Consider the following 19,174-nt stretch of genomic DNA (forward strand, 5'->3'; position numbering starts at 1 on the left):
GATCAGCTTTATATTATATATGCACGCGTAATGCAAACGTCCAGCAAGTAATTAAGGGTCAATTGGTCTTTAAATCGGTAGCTTCAGAGATGTTTTTGCAGACGATTCTAAAGTCACGTATGTGCAATTTTGGTTAGATTCTTGCTTTTCCTGTAGTTTGTATTGCTGTTTCAAGGAATTAAGGGTCCTAGCTAGACATGGCATAAAATAGATATGGATTGGTTTTGGATCAATAAATTTGGATTTGGTCACGACCCGAAACCATATTTGATACATATTTAATTAAATATAGTTTAAAATTGGTTCGGGTAAAAAATAGTTTAGGGTCAAAATATGGGCTAACCATTTTCTTTAATATAATTAAAATAATATATGTACTTTTTGGGTCAAAAAATTGTCTACCTTATTTCTGGAAGAACAAAACTAATTCAGAATTGGACTAACATTAGTTCAAACCAAAAGAAATAAAGCAAATGCTAGAAAGGAAAGATAAAATAAAAAAGATGTGCTTTGTTCTCTAATCAAGTTTGCAAACTGATATCCTGGATTAACACAACCTAACCTCACACACAGTTTGATCAACATGAGTAAACCATATCAGTCTTATCAGATACCAACTACGTTGTAAGAAATGATATAATCCCCTTGAGCATAGTTAAGACCGGAAACTCTTTCAGAGATAATTACATAAAGAAATGGCTTGGTGAAACAAATTCAGCTACCAAAAAGTCAAAAAACAAAAGAAAATACTAACAAGCAAAAGTACTACAGTATCTTAAAGTAGTGATCGAAGTAAATTGACTTTCTAACTTCCAGCAGCATTGTCATCAACCAGGGTCTCATTCTCTTGTTCAGCATTGATCCCACCACGTTCTTTAACAACTGATAACAGAACCATCATTAATTAGTTTGACAGTCGTAGCACCGGGGACCATTGTAAAATTTGTAAGCAGACTCTTTCTGTGAAACAAAACCAGTTTATCTGATATGATTTACTCCTGTTGATCAAACTGTGTGTGAGGTTTTGTTTAGGTCCTTGCTTTTCCTGTTGTCTGTGTCTCTGTTTTAAGGGTCCTTGTTCTGTAGTTGTAGTTAGATTTTTCATTCTGGTGGGACTCGTGCTCTGGGTTTCTCTGTTCCGGAGCAAGCTTGTCGCCATTTTGGACCCTCTTGGAGAACCTGTGCTTAATATAAAATTATGCCTCTTGTTTTGTTACATAAGGAGTTTATAAAACTAATAAATATCTTAAAATTATATGTTCGATCTCGTTTTCTTCATTTTGCTGTAAATTGAATGCCATTTTCTTCATTTGTCCCTCTGCAACTGAACCTATGATAAAGTTCATTTTGGTTCCTCAACTACCTCCATTACAAAAGCCTTTTTTTTATTCAAAATCAGTTTGCTATATTTATTCTTTTAGTTGGAATCCAATCCAACCAACTGGTTTAGCACCACAGCTTCCGGAACAGCGACAGCTCCGCATGGGCTGCCCTGGGTTCCCAATAATCAGCTCTGCAATTCATAACTTCTCTTTATTTCCTTGTCTCCTCCCACACATGTATCATATTATATGTAATATGTTATACTGGGCGTGTTTACTCAGTTGACAAAAATATTATTCTGAAAAGAGAATAAGAGAAAAGGTATCATATATCACAATTTCCACAAATAATGTCCAAAATATTATAGTTAGAAAAAAATGCTCGAAATATCACTTATCAACACATGATAATCCATGGTTTTGATTTTTGGAAGAAATTCTTAGATTGTGTTGTATTTAGGACTGAAAATTCTGCAAAACACAACACGATCCAGTATTTTAGTATGAAACGCTACATGAAATAGCGTCACTGTTTTAGTATGAAATACTATATGAAATAGTGTTCAGGGTTTCAAAACACTACATGATCTACAATTAAGAAGTGAAAGATGGATAAAAGATGCACGATTTAGCATTTTAGATTACAAAGTGATACTTTGAACTATCTTATCTCTGAAAAAGTGACAAAATGGGCCAACTCTCAAAATAAGAAGTATGAAAGTAATCAAAAATTGTGAGAATCAAATGGAAATTAATGATCCGGATAATTTCAAGTAGTCAGTTAGATATGATGTTTCTGATCAGTGACAACATACTAAGATTCTAATTCTCGTATGCTACATGTAAGAACATAACGTTAGGAAAGAAAAAACTGAATTCATATCAGTATCCAAGTCGTGCTAATAACAAAGAAATAAACAAGTGTTGAGGAAGCAGTTTACAAGAATTAAGGTCCAAGGCATCTTTAGTTATGGTTGTAACTGCATGCTGTTCCCAAACAGATTTTCATAATCCACCGTCCACAGCCTAGGGAACTGTGATATCTCCGACAGCTCTGGTACATAGATATGTGTGTGCGTGGAGTACAGTACTGTTAAGAATCTGAATCCTGTAAAACAACTTCTTCTTCAATTGTTTGCTGCCACGTATTGCAGGCATATGCTGGAGACAATGAAAATTGCGAAATTTGTTCTGTAAGCAAAAATACAGAAAAATGCAGAGAAAGTAAAAGAAAAAGGTTAAGATGTCGAAAGTCGAAACACATTCATTGTATACTACCTTGGATTCAGCCCCCGCTTGGTCCGTGCACCATCACATTAAGATTCAGAAGGACCACTTTAGGTGGCTTTCGCCAATCACACCCATGATGCACATTATGAGATGATTAATGATTTTAATAATTATAAGAAACCATTTTTTCAATATATAGGTCTTGTTTGGAACTTGGAAGTCAAAGGTGGATTGAAATAGAGATTTTGACAAAAAAAACTAATTTTGGGAAATTTTTTGGATTAGAGGTTTTGATCTGTGTTAGGAAAAGCTAATCAATCACTATTTATCAAACAGTTTTATGAAAAAATGCTAATTCAATCATCTAGTCAAAACATCCACTTCCTCCGTTTCAAAATACATAAAAAAAAATATTTCAAAATACCTGTCCACTTCAACTTTCAATATAAATTTATATTTCTAAAATCAACTCTCTTTCACATATTTCAAATTTATATTTTCAAGATCAACCATACACCACATATTAGGTACACCTCTTTTTTCTCAAAATCCACTTTTCTTAAACTATGTGATTTTTTGAAAGTGGACATCTAATTTGAAACGGAGGGAGTACTTCAACCAGTTAGTCAAAATATGTAATTCAATCTGCTAACCGCTAATCCCAAATAGGGCCTATAGTACCTAATTACAGCAGTCCACAGATCTTAATATGACCTGCATATCACAGAATCATCACCTGTCTCTCCTAGCAGTGTAGTTATAAATCAGCACTGCTCACTTGTGCTTCCACAATCACATTTCTAACATCATCTCTTCTTTCAAACATCTAAAACCTCCCACTCATTTTAGCCACTGCCACCTCCATTCTCTATCTCCTCAGAGACAATGAGAACTCATGGGCTATCTTGCACAGGATGTGAAGTACCCCATTTTCTCAAGTCCTGTTTTCTTTGCCACAAACCATTGGATAACAACAATGACATCTTTATGTATAGGTACTTGCTAATCTCATCTTTATGTAGAAATCTCATATTCTTGAATATACATGTAAATAATGATCTGATTAATAAAATTTTATGTCAATGCAGAGGAGATACTCCATTTTGTAGCCAAGAGATAGATGAAGGGAGTGAAAAGAACTGGAGTTTATCTTCTTCCAAGAGATCAGCAACAAAGCCAGGAAACAAATCATCTGCCTCTTCTAAGGTTTTGCAGATTGCTGTGTCCTAATGTTCAATGGTTCCTATTCTTTTCGCGGTAGGACTGAAAACCAAATATCCCTCTTACGCTTATTATATACTCGTAGGGTATAATAAGATTGCAAGAGAGTGATATCAGTGTGGAGTTTGTAATAAAATCTCAGCTTTTTGTGAAGAAGATCATATGGAGGCAATACAAATCTTGGGGTTCATCTATGCAAAGCTGTGACAGTAGTTAGTGGACATGAAGTTGTGGCAAGTGTTTGGCTTGAAAGAAGCAGATCAGATGACTGATGACACATGCATTTTTGATACATTCTTGTTAATATATGAAGTTAAATCATTGCTTATATAAGATCAGTGTCTCTAGATAAAATGGAAGTTGATTTTAACTTCTGTAGGATCAACTTTATGACTATTAGGAAAGTTCTCTTAACTACCGTTACTCTTTAAGGTTTTAGTGATTTTGGAACATGTTATTATAAAAATTGGCTAATTTCAAATTTGAATTTTAATTTGTAATGATGTATTGCGTTTTAATTATGAGTCCACTGAGTAAAAAAGATTTGAACGACTAAATCGGCTTAAGTAGAAATTCTCAAACTAGTAAATCTATAGAAAATTCTCAAACTAGCAAATTGATGAGTCAGATTTTCTTTTTCCTGAGCGCCTCACTTATATATTTTCTAAGCTATTAAAATTGCAGTTTAGTGTATATATGCCTTGTTTGGAACTTTTCTATATAGCTATTTAATTTTCTCCGATAGTTCACCCGTGGACTAAATAAACTATTTGGTAGATTTATACCATGCATTCATAACATTCACATGTTAGATTAGTTAACACATGAGTTTGAGGTTGAAAGTTAAAAATTAATGCAAAACTTGCTAAAGTTTGTATAAGAAAATTAAAGATGACCCAAATGTAGCAATTAAACACCTAATCGAAGATGTAAAAACGCTCAAACTAGTAGTAATCAACAAATTAGAGGAAAAGTTAAGGGAAACATACAATTTTTAGAAGATAATTATCAGTGAAATGAATCAAAATTTTAGAACCAGAAACCAGTTATCCTTAATCAACCTATATAGACTACATTTAGAAACAAACAAAAGAACAGAGGCTCCCAACATATTCTTTGTTTATATACACATACATACGAATAATGGTTATTGCTCAACTAAAAATATTATCACCTGTTACATACAGTAGCTACTATCTGAGATTCATACACAACTACTATCCCAGCAAAACTTAGTCCTTTAAATTGATAGCTCCTTATCTGCATCTGCCTGCGGTAACGAGAGGGAGCATTTTTCTTGGAAATAATCCACAAAATCTAATATTGCAACGATGCAATTTTCTGCGGTACTTTGGTTCTTTGCATGATCATAAATCCTCTTTTACTCAGTCCATTAACATGGTCACCTAATGTAGCCAGGTGTAGCATTCGCCTTTTCGCTGATTTTGACACTCTCTCCTCTTCTGGTGATTTATTCTGCTCAACTGATTCATCATCAGAGAAAACAAAAGTCTCGGTAGAGGAATCATATTCACCCGAAACTTGGATGATGTGCTTTAGAATTTCCACCACCCTGCTCATTGTTGGTCGATCTTTTGCGCTCTTCATTAAACAACTATCAGCTAATTTTGCAATCTTCCGAGCTGCAGGGGATGAGTATTGACTTTCAAGTCTTGGGTCCATTATCAAATCAAATTTCTTACTATCAAATGGAAATTTTTTCACCCAGTCTAAGAGTTTCTGTTCTGCTCTAGGTCGGTTTCTTTCGAATGACTGTCTGCCAGTCAATATCTCATACAAGACCACGCCAAAACTCCAGACATCGCTTTTACTTGTAAGGTGCCCTGTTTCAATATAATCAGGCGCTGCATAACCATGTGTTCCCATAACCTAGTTACGAAAAGAGAGTTCAGAAAGTCATTTTTGCACTGAAGGAAAGAAAGGATTGTTTTCCCCAAGATTTATGCTAAAAGTTACTCTGAAAAGACTCTGAAATTTGTAATCAGTCTCTACCTGATTAGTGTGGCTTACAGTAAATTTTATGCATAAAAATACTCAGTAAGAGACATTCACCAGCATGCTAATATTAAAAGCTACAGCAATGTAACAAAATTTACTTACAGCGGTTGAGACATGAGTATTCCCTTCAGTTGGCCCCTCCCGGGCAAGTCCAAAATCAGAAAGCTTCGGATTAAAATCTTCATCCAACAGCACATTTGATGATTTGAAGTCTCGATATATGACCTAGGTAATCAGTGAAATCAATATGAAGTTCGCAACACATAAAACGAGTTAGATATTTTAGGAACAAAGAAGGAACCAACACAACTTTATGTTTTACCAATCAACCTTATGTATCAACTGTGCATCTTGGACAACACATATACGGTGTTGATTTTTAAATGAACCGAGAAAAAACCAACACAGCCTTACAACCTTATGTATCAATTGTGCATCTAGGACAATATACAGGTAGATTTTTAAATGAACCGAGAAGGAACCAACACAACCTTACGTATCAGTTGTGCATCTAGGACAACACTTACAAGGTGTTGACTTTTAAACAAACCAAGAAGGAACCAACACAACCTTACATACCCATGTGACATATAAGCTATACTCTCATACACATCAACAGTTTATAAAAATAAAGATACAAACATTACCCTAGTTTCTGAGGATGTGTATAAAAGAGTGTTGAGAGAAAAGTGAAACCTGGACTTCTAGTTCTTCATGCAAATAGGCTAGTCCCTGAGCAGCTCCTAGCACAATCTTTAACCTTTTATCCCAAGAAAGAGCCACATAGGCCTTGTTGAACATATGGTCTCCGAGGCTTTTGTTTGGCATGTACTCATATACAAGTAGCCGTTGGATTCCTCTTTCTCCATCAACAGCACAATATCCAATTAGTTTTACAAGATTAGGGTGCTCCACAACACTGAGAAACAGAACTTCTGAAATCCATTCTTTATGACCCTGTCATTAAAATTTATCACACTAATTATATAAACACATCTAGGCTTATCGAATTTTGAAAAGGTCAAGGTCAATGTGATTTTACTTTAGATTTTTAATAATAAGTTATTATATATTTCAATTACGACATACAATTATTAGATTATATAAGGCATTGATACTTGAAATGCTAAAACTTATCGATTCTTTCATTAAATGTCAAATATATATCATAATAAAAAGACAAAACAAAAAATAACTAATTATGATATTACAGTCTAATATTATACTCTAATTTTTTGACTTGCATTTTTAGATGAATGGATATTAAAATGAAATTATTATTGTTGATTAATTTTTTTATTAATGAGATTTTAGATTTAATATTTTATTTGTGAAAAGAAAGTTTTTTTAAAAAATATCTAGAATGCCAAAAAAATCAAATATTCATATATAAAAAACGGATGGAGTTCTGAAAAGGGGTTTGACAACACTATAGAAGAAGAGTTTCTAGCAATACAAAAGTCGCGTGCTTTGATCATTTCCAGCAATTCAATGAATATGGATACACAAAGTCACAAACCACATTTACGCACCTAGCTTCATTCTTTTTATACGCACAAGAGCACCAAGTTTATCTTCCTCCTCCTTACCCTTGTCACCATCTTCATCTTCTGCGGATCTTTTCCGTATACCACCATAAACTGTTTCTGGAATATCTTTCTGGGGGATCTCAATATTACCTTCGTCCTCACTATCACTTTCATCTGGCAGCTCTATGTCTTCTTTATTAGCAGCAACCATCAGACCTCCTTCGGTCTGCGACTCAACTCCTGCGCTCACAAAGCCCAGCATCCGTGTGCTATCCTTAGCGGCAGCATCATTTGTAGGAGGTGCTAGTTGCCTCTCAAGAGCAGCCATATCATCACCAAGAATTCCATTTCTCTTCTGAGGGTCCATTGCTTCCTCTGAATTAGGCTTTAGATCCTTTTGCATCATATACTCAGGAAGAAGAATGTGCGACTGACTATACTTTGCAGTAACACTCCTTTTGATACGTAGCATCTCCCTAAAAGTATCTTCATTACCATGTTGAACCTCAAATTCATGCCACTTGCACCAAAAGTCTGCATCACATCTTGGATCTGCGAACTCAGATGCATGCTTGTATACTCCACGCGAGCGATCTCTCTCTCCTAAACTCTTCTCAAGTTCAGCATATTTTATACACATTGTTTTAGCATCCTTGTCTGGAAGCCCAGATTCTATTGCTTGCTCATATATTTCCCTAGTTTTTGGTACCCCGAATATTTCAGCCACGCGGGCTATGTATATTTGGTACATACTCAATTTTTCACAGGCAGGAACAGCCTTTGTTGCTTGATCATAAACACTCATTGCTCGCTTGGCTAGACCGTAATCCTCTTCCAATTTAGCATATTGTAAATACAAAGGCTTCACTGATTCAGCTGGAGCCATTTCAACAGCATGCTCAAATAGCTCTCTGGCTCGTTCAAGCTTCGACTTTCCGTATCTTTTAACAAATTTAGAAAGATAAGTCACCCATATATCCTTTACATGTGGATATTTAAATATCTTCACGCCTCGCTCATAGACCTTAAAAGCATCCTCGAAGTACTTGTGGTCTTCCAAGAGCATAGCATAATTGATTATAATTTGGGGTGTGGCGATCCTTAGGTCCAATATCCTCTCATACACTGCACGAGTTGACTCCAAGGTACCTAAGCTCTCCTCCAAGTCAACATAGAATGTCCAAAGCCTGAGGGACTTGTGCAGCTTTATCTGAACAGGTTCATTGCCATCAGCAGTCACTCTACGTTTGACCTCAACTGATGGTTCAGCTGTAGCCCGCCTCATCACGTCAAGTGCTACCTTAAAATTTTTGTGTCTTAGTTCCATCTCTGCCCATTCACACCAAACACTAGCCAAATTATCCACAGCTTTGTAGCCTACTTGTACAGCCTCATCAAATATCACCCTAGCATCATTGATACCATTGTGAGTCTCAAACAATTTAGCCAAGGCAACCCACAGAGTATGAGGCTTTCCCACAGCTTTCATCGGATCAATAGTCCGTACAGCTTGCGTATAGGTCTCCAGTTGCCTAGCAAGGTTACCTTCAAATATCTTAACTCTCCTATGCCACTGTTCCACATTATGAGGGTTTTGCCTAAGCAGCACACTATTAGCTAATTCTGGCCTCCTATCCATAAGATCTTCCAACCGAGCTAACCGTAAATTCAAATCTCTATCATCCGACAGCCAAAGCTTTTTAATCTTCAACTTAATATCTCCAACATTCAACCGATCCCCTTCATCATCGTCCTCCTCCTCAACCATCGATCCTTCCCCCTCCTCTTCCTCACTCTCACTCATATCTTCCATCTTCAAAGCAAGCATACTCTCTTCAAACTGCAAATACGCATCAAAAAACACACTAAAATCCCTCACAGTCATAACCATTGTCATCCCCTCTTCAAAAACATCCCTCGCCTTCATCAACAACTTCCTCCTAATGTAATAATCCGCCAACGATATCCACAACCTCCCAACCTCATCCGTAAACCTCCTAATCCCACCCCTAATAATCCCATCCACATTCAACCCCGAGATCTCATTGGCACGCTGGGTCAACAAATCACACAACTCCAACCACAACTCATGCTTCGTCTTCCCTTTAATCGAACAAAACGTATCGTCATTCAAAACCCCCGCCAACCTCTCCGCCGCCTCCTGCCACAATTCCGAGTCCACCAAAAACTCAATCAACTCCTCAATTTGGCTGGGATCATACTCCAAATACCTCCTATAAACCCTCAACGCCGTCTCAATCGGAACCCCTCTTTGCCTCACAAACGCCAAATAAATCTCCCAAACCCTACCGTGCTGCGTAACAGGCAACGCACACAATGCCCTATCGAAACACTGCCTAGTCGCCGTTACTAACTTCTGATCAGTCAAAGTCGACAAATACATAATCCAAATCCTCGGCATTTTATGCATAGTAACTAAAGCCCTTTCGAAAGTATTATTAAGCGATTTATATTCGTAATGAGTAATGGGAAAGTTTCGAACCAATTCGAGACGACGTCGTAAATAAGCGTACCAGAGCTTGTAGCTTCCGGGGAGAGCTTTGAGGGTGTTATGACGTTTATTTTCAGACGCCATGACAGGATGTGACCAGCGAGATGGTGGACACGACGGAGAGAAATCAAGACGCGACAGGAAAGGAAAAACAAAGATAAGGAATAAGGAAACAGTGTTGGCCCTTTAAATAGGGGTTTTGTTGAATTCAAATAGAAGTAGGTTCAAATGTTAGAAGTAGGTTCAAATGTAAGCAAGAATGTGGTAAGTATCAAAAGTGCATAATGGGAGAAGAAACAGAATGGAGGTATTATAAAGATTAACATAATTCGGCCCAAGTACCGACCGAACAAACTTTTAATGTTTATTATAATTTAAAGAGGCACATGAAACCAAATACCGACCCATCGTACTAACCTAAATTTAATGTTTCGGTTTAATAGATAATAAAATTATATTATAATATGTTATAAATTCAAGAGCTCCGTGGGTCGAATACCAAACGATTCACCAAACTCAACTAACTGACCAACCAAATGAACTTTTATTTTTGACTTTAATAGTGTAATAATATATAGTATATGACAGATTTGTAATATTTCTTTTAATATGAGATCATTAGAGGATTTAAAAATAATGTTATTAATGTATTTTGGTTGAATAATATCACATGTTATTTATTAATAATTATATTTAATGATATTATATTTTTATATATATGGCGCCCGTGTTAATTGTAAAAACTCGGTTTTTTTAGTTAGAAAATCTAAAAAAGATAAAGCGTTTTGATTAAAAAGACAATTACTATGTTGCTCGATAGTATTTTAGAAGATTGAGTTTTTTTTATCTAAAAAATATATAAAAGATAATTTATTTTAGTTAAAAAGAATAATTGGTTATATATATAGATAGGCCCGTACTTCGGCCCAAGTACCGACCGCCCGACCAATATAATAATACTCCCTCTATTTTTATTATTTGACTTTTAGACTTTTGGCACACATCTTTACGTATAAATATGTCGCCCATGTCCGTATTAATTGTAAAAGATTAATTTTTTAGTTGGAAAATTTATAAAAAGATAATATATTTTAGTTAAAAAAGTAATTACCATGTTTCTCAATGTTATTTTAGAAGATTGAGTTTTTTAGTCAAAAATATAAAAAAGTAATATATTTCAATTAAAAGGATTATCTGGTTATATAGATAGGCCCGTACTATGGCCCAAATTAAAAAGAATAATTGGTTATATAGATAGACCCAGAATAATTGGTTATATAGATAGGCCCGTATTTTGACCCAAGTACTGACCTACCAAATTTTTAATGTTTCAGTTTTAAAAGGATTATTATTAATTGGTTATATAGATAGGCCCGTACTTAAGCCCAGAATAATTGGTTATATAGATAGGCCCGTATTTTTGCCAAGTACTAATTGGTTATATAGATAGACCCAGAATAATTGGTTATATAGATAGGCCCGTATTTTGACACAAGTACTGACCTACCAAATTTTTAATGTTTCAGTTTTAAAAGGATTATTATTAATTGGTTATATAGATAGGCCCGTACTTAAGCCCGGAATAATTGGTTATATAGATAGGCCCGTATTTTGGCCAAGTACCGACCGACCGACCAAACTTTTAATGTTTCGGCTTTAATAGTATAGTATAGATTGTCTAAACGTTTGGAGATATTTTTGCGTATCATTCTGTTATATAATAACTTTTGTTGGATGAAAAAAATTCGTGACCGGCTATTGTGTTTATGATACAATTCATCTACGAGCATAGACTCGGACGAAAAATAAAAAAATAGAGGAGGAAAATAGGAAGTAGATAAAAGTCCAACAAGGACAAGAATTTTATGTAAAGTGTATCTTCTATCTTGCTTCTATAGTTACAACATTCACACGTCGTTTGGTCTGAGATTGAACCAAATTTTGAATTAAAACCTTATGCTTAACTGAGCACGATTGGATAGCCCAGTGGTGGGTTTATCCTCTGTTGACCCAGGACATCCGGGTTCGACTCTGACTCACCCCGAGAATTATTAGAACAGATACTAAGTTGTAAGGCATATAAGCCGGCATTGTCAAAAAAAAAAAAAAACCTTATGCTTAACTCGAATTAAGCTCAAAAATAAATGTTAAAATGTTTTTACTTTTCATAGATATTTAATCAAATTCAGAATTTCAAATAAAATCTATATTCTCAAAAATGTCATTAATAATTCTGACAGCAAAACATAATAATCATGTAATAATAATAAAGATATGGAGTGCAATTGTGCAAGACAAACCTGAAATCCATCCTGCTTAAGCTTCTTGATAGCAACCACAATACGATCTCCCCTTCCATCAACAGCCTTGATCGTACCCTTGTACACCACCCCAAACCCGCCTTCCCCAATCTTTAGCAGTCTACTGAAATCATTAGTAGCGCGCCTCAACTCCGAATATGAAAAAATTCTCAAATTATGAGCCTTCTCTTCGAATAATTCGGGTATGCCTCGTGAAGAAATGGTTGAACTTGAAGATTGGGTCACTCTTCCGGAAGTCGAAACATTTGAAGTGCTTGAATGATTTTGCGTCTTCAGCTCAGGAGCTGATCTTTGTTGCTTACTTCTGATTTTTTCTTTGAGGTAAGGGAAGCACTTCATTTCTTTTGGTCTCCAGCTTATTTAATTCAGGCTTTGAAGATTCAAGTATCGACAACAAAATATTAAGAAAAATCAAACGAAGAGAGCAACTTCAAAGATGATGAGACGGAGAGAACATGGAGAGAGTTACAAGTTATGGTTGGCAAAGAAAACTAATGAAACAAATGAATTATTGAAAGAGTCTACTCATGTATTTCAAACTTTGCTGCTCCTAATAAAGCGAGCTCTTCCATTATGTTATTACTCCCTTTAGTCTCATTTTACAAGTTCCTCTTGCAGAAAAAATTTATTCCGATATACTAGTTTCTCTTTTTTTTCAATACGAATTTATCTCTATATTAATTATAATTTTTTTGAAACTCAACATTATTCAAATTTCTCAATGCACTAAATCTCTATATTTATTGTGATTTTTTTTGAAACTTAACTCTATTCTCCCTTATCAATGTACTAATTAATGATACATAAGATAAAATTATATCTAACCAACGGAGGGAGTAGTTTTTTTCTTTTGTTTCCTTCCCTTGGGCTTCTCAAGCTAAAAATGTCAAAGCTTTTGGAGCTTATGTTTTTGTTATTTTAAACGAAAGAAGATATGTAGATGAGTCGCTGTTTAATGCAAGGTGGGATTGGTGGTTGACTATTTTTATATATTAGCACACCCTTCGCGATTCTCATTTTGACCCATCTTTATCTTCGTGCTACAACAAACTGAATTTTTTCTTTTCTTTATATGGTTTTCTTTATTTAGCAAATCCGGTGTATATTTTCTTTTTCTTATGGGATCTACGAATAAGTTTGTTAAAAATGATACAAAATATTATTTATGTAAAATTAATAAAATAGATTATAATAACTAATTATGATATTTTTTAATATGTGTGATTTGTGCAAAATGAATTAAAATGAGAAAGACGGAATAATTTTTAGGCTTTGTTTTCAAAATATCCAAGTTAAAAAAAAACTAAAAAAAACGATGCAACTGTATAGACAACTTGTAAACTTCAATAACAATCCGGAAAGCAACTCCTCATCTGCAATTTAATCAGTATTTTCGCAAACCTCCGTCTTATGCCAGCTGGGGGCTACTAAAATTCTTGTATCAAGTTTACTTGTATAATTCCTGAACAAGCAAATGAAACTACAAGTGAAAGTGACTGGTGTTCATATAGCTCCGGAATCCTATCTATAATACTCCCTCCGTCCCCATTTACTTGTCCCTTTTGAAAAAATAACGCATCTTAAGAAAATGTTAGGTGGATATCTTGTTTTCATACATATCCCTAATAAATGTAATGAATTAGATAGAGTTGTGTATATATATATGCTAGTCAAACATTGGAAGTTGTTACATTTTGAAAAAACATACAAGAAGTTGCTTTGAAAAGAGAAGTGGACAAGTAATTTGGGACAAATTTTTTTTTCAAAAGGGACATGTAAAAAGGGACGGAGGGAGTAGTATTTTTATAGGCAAGTAGATATGTATATTGTGGCCTTTGGAATCTTGGTCCGCCGTAGTATTTTTTTTTTTTTTCCCCCGAACCGCCGTAGTATTTTTAAGGAGTCGTAGAAAGCTCGAAAATTTGGTTCAAAGAGAGACAAAGATCTTGATGGTTGTGACGCAAGTAAAAGTCTGCGTTAGTTAGGTAAGTGCTGGACTTGGTCAAACCCATACCTTAATTATTCCCTAATACAAGTGGTTAAGACAAATTGATTTAATATTCTCAAAAATCTTTTGAAATTAAACTGATGGTAAGTATTAGACTCAATTTAAAATTGTATTTCATTTTTTAATATTTTGAAATATCATCAAAAAATTTAACGGTGTGATTGATATGATTAAATATACTGTACAGAATTTGGGTCCGAACAAGAGATTGAGAAGGCGAGGAAATATTTTGTAGAAAAACTTCTAGATAAAGAAAATTTTCTTCTCTTCCAGAAAAACCCCCGATGCAACCACCTTCTTACGCAAAGATATTAAAGTCTTGCTAGTATAGTCATTGACGTTGAGAAATACTCAAGGTCCTCCAAATTTGTGTTTTTATTTTTGATACAGAAGGCCCTCCAAATGAAAAACTTAATTCTACTAGAATTTGAATCACATTTCAACGATCTAATACATATATCTCTTTATAAAATGAACATTCATATCTTTTTTTTGACTTTTTTGCTGTTTTAAAAAAATTAAATAGAAACTTTGAAAAGAAAGCACTTAATCAAACAAATCAAATTGAATACTAGATCACAACTGTACATTCATAAACGCTAAATCACCAAATTACCAACACCAACACCCCTGCTTAGAATTTTAAGGTTCATTACACATGTAAATATGTAATACAGGTAATACCTCTCGGCTAAAGAAAATTGAGCAGGTTGTTGAGCTGATTGTAGATGCAAACACCAGGTGATACCTTTTCTCGTAATTTCTGAGGTGTTCTGTTGGTTCATGAAACGTGCTTCTGCTTCCACCACATATTCCATTCCATCGCTCAAGTAACCCCAGGAAAGTCATTCTCATGCCACACTAGTTCCAAAAACTGCATCTTTGGAAGCTAGGCAGGTGACGTTGAAGCAAAAGAACGAGTGATTCTGCTTACATTTCTTCCCTCGTTGGCATGCTCATATGGTAGTGGTAGTGCCAATGACTAAGCCTCATATATAATTCTGTAATCCAAGACCAGTTGCAGCAGCTCAAATTACTGCTACAGCTATATTAAACAGGGTTACCAAAAGCTTAAAAAGACCAACATCATAATGTCAAACAAGGGAACTAGGGATTAATTACATATATTCCTAAATTTCTTCTGTTTTCAGTAAAGCTGCAATGCAAGCAACGTAATAACCTATTAAGCAACAACAGAAGATATTTTACAAGTGCAAGGTCTTAAACCATATTGGTCTGTAAACACTTTTTCTTAAAGCACTATACCCTGATCATCAACTGTATGGGAAACTGAAAACAAGAAATGATCAAAATTAAATATATACCTGGATAGAAACTAGAAATCATTGATTGGTGTAGTCATATTTAGTGATCATCGCCCCCAATCGACCAAACCCCAACTATCACTCCCACTCCTGCCGGCCACCAGTATCGCCCGACTCCGACCCATCCTAGCACCAGCCTCATTCCTCATTCCTCGCTCTCGCTCGCTCCACCCCGTCCCTTCCCTGACCTTCCTCCTCACTCCCTTCCCCTTCCTTCTCATTCTCTACCGACCTTTCTTCTGCCCCCTAGTCGTAGTAAATCGGCCAAATGTAGTGGTGAACGTAATCAATGGTGGTGGTGGTGGTAATTGGATGTTGATTTGTAATATATGTATATATTCAACTAAAAATGCTGAACAATCACTGAATATACCATTCCTCATTAGAGTTCGGAATTGCCCATCCCCGAAAGATCGATAAAAGATGCCTTAAATCCCAGGCTTGAAGCTCTAAAAGGCAGATTTGTTGCAGTCACTTTCTAGTTTCTAGTCTAAGTTTGTTTCTGATGGATTGGAGGGGGCCTGGGGAGGGAGGGAGAGAGAGAGAGAGAGAGAACCAGCCCCAAGGATCAGGGAGTTAACCTGAGGACAGAGTGAAATATAGTACAAAATCGTAATGGCAAAAATGTATATTATATATATCAATGTATGTGTGTGTGTGTGAATACATACGATGAAGAATGGCATTAACATTGCATACATGATACAACAACAAACAGTACTCGGAAGATAGTCACTTTCTAATTTGATGGCAGGAAGAATGCTGGGGTGACAAAAATCTTCTAGAACAAAAACAGATCAGTCTGATACCTGAAATTAACTTGGTAAAAGTTTACAGCCTTTTGATTTTAGTTTAGACTCCAGACCAAAAAATTTCAGTCCAGAAAGCATCAAGTCTGCTGTCTTCGTCTTTGTGTGGTCAACAAGTACTTCATCATAAACTATCAAGTCGGCTTCAGTTAAAAGTTTACAATCTCTCAAATAGGTGAAGACTTTCCTCGCCTCATCTATCGTACCATGTTCGCACATGCCACAGACAATAGCGGAATATATAACTTCATCCAGAAGCATACCCTGTTGCACCATCTCATCTAAAACTTCTATTACCTTTCCTGCATCATTTTTTTTACACATATGGAGAATAGCTAGACTATACTTAAACTCCATTGGACCATTTGTAACATTGGCTAAGCAATCACGAATAAGCATCATAGCTTCATCAATATACCCAGTTTTGCAAAGCCCTTTAACGAGAGAATAATAGGCCCCACTAGAGGGAACTAAAGACCTCTGCTTTATCATATTATAGCAGGAACATGCTTCTTGGATGTCACCTATTTCAGTAAAACATCTTATCCCAATGTTGTAACTTGACAAGTCAGGTTCAAAATGTAAATTCTTCAACTCACGAAATAGAAGTAGTGCCTGATCAACCTCCCCAATATGATAAAGAGCTTCCATAATAATATTGTATATTGAAATACTACAATACTCTTTCAGCTTTAAGTGGTCAAACACTTCTACAGCTATCATTACTCTATCCTCTTTCTCCACCATAAATGAAAAAAATCTACCAAGATCATCAATGACATTAAAACCAAGTTTTTGAACCTCAACAAGCAATTTGCAGAAGTCATCTAAATTCTTTGACTCTGCAAAAGAAACTAGCATAGGTTTTATCGTTACAAAATCTGGTTGTAAATCCTCTTGAACAGTGACTTGAAAAAGTTTGTGGGCCTTTTCAATGTGGTTGGCACAACACAAACCTTTTATAAGTGAATTATATATAGCCAAGTCGGCCCTATATCCGGAGTCCATCAAATCCTTCAGCAAATCACATGCCAGGCCAATCTTCCCTTCCCCAACAAATGCCTCGATCAAGGATCCATAAATAACTCTATCAATCAAATACTTCCTCTCTTTCATCTCCTTAAACAATTCATAACCTTTTAAAACCCGATTTCCTTTGCATAACCCTAGAATTAAAGTTGAGTAAGCCATAACATCCGGAAGAACCTTGTCATTCAGCATTTCTTCCCAAATTCTCAAACACCCATCTAAGTTACCCTCTGAAACCAACACACGCACCATTGCGGTGTATGCAAAAACATCCGGTTTACATAACTTTTCCCTCATGAGATTCAAAAGTTCGGAAACCTCATTGATCCGTCCTTCCTTGCATAAACCCTTTACTAATATCATGTAAGTAATACTCTCCTCCACCAGTCCCTCATTTCTAAAGTCATCATAAACTGTCATTGCTAAATTGACATGATTGGTTTTCACCAAAGCATCTAGTATCCTATTATACAAAAAAACCCGCGGTCGAACTCCAAACTTTTTCATCTTTTCATACACATGGTACACTCTAAGACCCCTATTAGCATCAGCATGCATCCTAATCAAAATTTCAAACTGTTTCTCAGTAGGCGCTTTCCCTTGCATGTTCATTAGCTCAGGCACTTGATCGGCTGCCCGAAACTGATTATTTCGATTCAAACAATAAGCTAAAGCATTGTAACACGCAAAATCATGTTTATATCCTTTTTGCTTACCTGCATTACATAATCTTGCACCATTAATCCCTTTACCATCCACACAACATTACTACACATAATTAGGCCAAAATTCAAACTTTCATGATCACATTTCACAACACGATAAACAATTACACACAAACTTCCATACAAAATGACAAAGTAAAAAAAATTATACCTGCCCAGTGAAAGAACTTAGAAGACAGTCTTGGATCATCCTGAACTTTAAGTACTTCAGCAACAAGTTTAGGAGTGACCCGTCTGAGCTTATTAAGATCCGAAACAACCTGTGGGCCCCACTGACCATGTTTTCTAAAGGAATCAACAATGTAACGAGCAATTGGGGATAAAGATTGAGCTACAGAGAAGAAATGGGCAGATGGGTCAGTGATGGGTTGAGCTAATTGAGGTGAATCCGGGTCCCAATTGTCGAAATTGAAGGAGGTGGGTCGGGTCGAAATGGGGGGTTTATGAGGGTTGACGGTACGGCGGTTGGTGAAAAGGCCGCCGTGGACGGTGGGGCGGTTTTGGGTGGGTTTACGGTGGCCGTAGTAGAAGTATAGCTTGTTGGTGGGTGGAGTTTGGGGAGGCATTTTTAGCATATAAATAAATGTTGAGACTTCCAAAAGTAAAGCAACAAATAAATCACCGGGGAATCTGTTGGTTTTTGTGTAAGAGCATCTCCGGCCAACTCATATCCCTGTAGGCTGTATTCCCGGGTATCCTTCTTTGCGTGGGGTTTCATCCGGTTGTGTCGTGGGTGGACCATCATTATTTAATTACATATTTTGATAGATTTATTAATATTTTATAGATGCATTTGATTTTTGGTAGGCGAATTAAAAATTTTTTTTGGAGGTATTGAGTTTGTATTAAAAAATTTGTTGTTTTCCTGTAATGAAAACTATATTTTAAAAAAGTTTATGAATAGTATTAATAATTTATTTGCGAGTACGAACTGTGAAAAAACTCATATAATGATTAATGAGTAAGTAAGAAAAATCAATATTCTCAAAAAAAAAAAGTAAGAAAAATCAATAAATATGTTGATAACCTATTCGCGAATTATAAAAACATATTTTCTGGATGAATCCACCTCTCAAATTCGAATTCGAGTTTATTTATTTTTTGTCAAATTATACAAGAGCATC

General features: G+C 35.5%; 3 protein-coding genes across 9 annotated transcripts; all 3 read right to left on the bottom strand.

Annotated features, from left to right (window-relative positions):
* Positions 1–4,778: 4,778 nt before the first annotated feature.
* On the bottom strand, positions 4,779–12,704 carry LOC108196480 (probable serine/threonine-protein kinase PBL19). The gene is made up of 4 exons (XM_017363779.2): positions 12,134–12,704; positions 6,489–6,749; positions 5,895–6,017; positions 4,779–5,663 (listed from the first exon to the last, which is right to left on the bottom strand). The coding sequence occupies exons 1-4, from the start codon at positions 12,491–12,493 to the stop codon at positions 5,091–5,093; spliced, it is 1,317 nt and encodes a 438-aa protein (XP_017219268.1). The 5' UTR covers positions 12,494–12,704; the 3' UTR covers positions 4,779–5,090.
* LOC108196479 (uncharacterized) lies at positions 6,553–10,441 on the bottom strand. Its single transcript, XM_017363778.2, has 2 exons — positions 7,325–10,441; positions 6,553–6,749 (listed from the first exon to the last, which is right to left on the bottom strand). The coding sequence occupies exons 1-2, from the start codon at positions 9,915–9,917 to the stop codon at positions 6,742–6,744; spliced, it is 2,601 nt and encodes an 866-aa protein (XP_017219267.1). The 5' UTR covers positions 9,918–10,441; the 3' UTR covers positions 6,553–6,741.
* A 2,004-nt stretch (positions 12,705–14,708) lies between the features above and the next one.
* Positions 14,709–18,790, bottom strand: LOC108193160 (pentatricopeptide repeat-containing protein At4g20740). 7 transcript variants are annotated; one of them, XR_010285713.1, is made up of 4 exons: positions 18,202–18,790; positions 16,297–18,041; positions 15,488–16,068; positions 14,709–15,207 (listed from the first exon to the last, which is right to left on the bottom strand). XR_010285713.1 is itself a non-coding variant. In XM_064081692.1 (3 exons), the coding sequence occupies exons 1-2, from the start codon at positions 18,623–18,625 to the stop codon at positions 16,303–16,305; spliced, it is 2,163 nt and encodes a 720-aa protein (XP_063937762.1). In that variant the 5' UTR covers positions 18,626–18,790; the 3' UTR covers positions 14,709–15,163; positions 16,297–16,302. The 7 variants fall into 7 exon arrangements, 3 of the variants coding, with proteins under 3 accessions (XP_063937762.1, XP_063937761.1, XP_063937760.1); XR_010285714.1 differs by having other exon boundaries at positions 14,709–15,163; positions 15,488–18,041; XR_010285715.1 differs by having other exon boundaries at positions 14,709–15,198; positions 15,488–18,041.
* Positions 18,791–19,174: the final 384 nt, after the last annotated feature.

This window comes from Daucus carota, chromosome 7, assembly GCF_001625215.2.
Source record: "Daucus carota subsp. sativus chromosome 7, DH1 v3.0, whole genome shotgun sequence".
NCBI lineage: Eukaryota > Viridiplantae > Streptophyta > Magnoliopsida > Apiales > Apiaceae > Daucus > Daucus carota.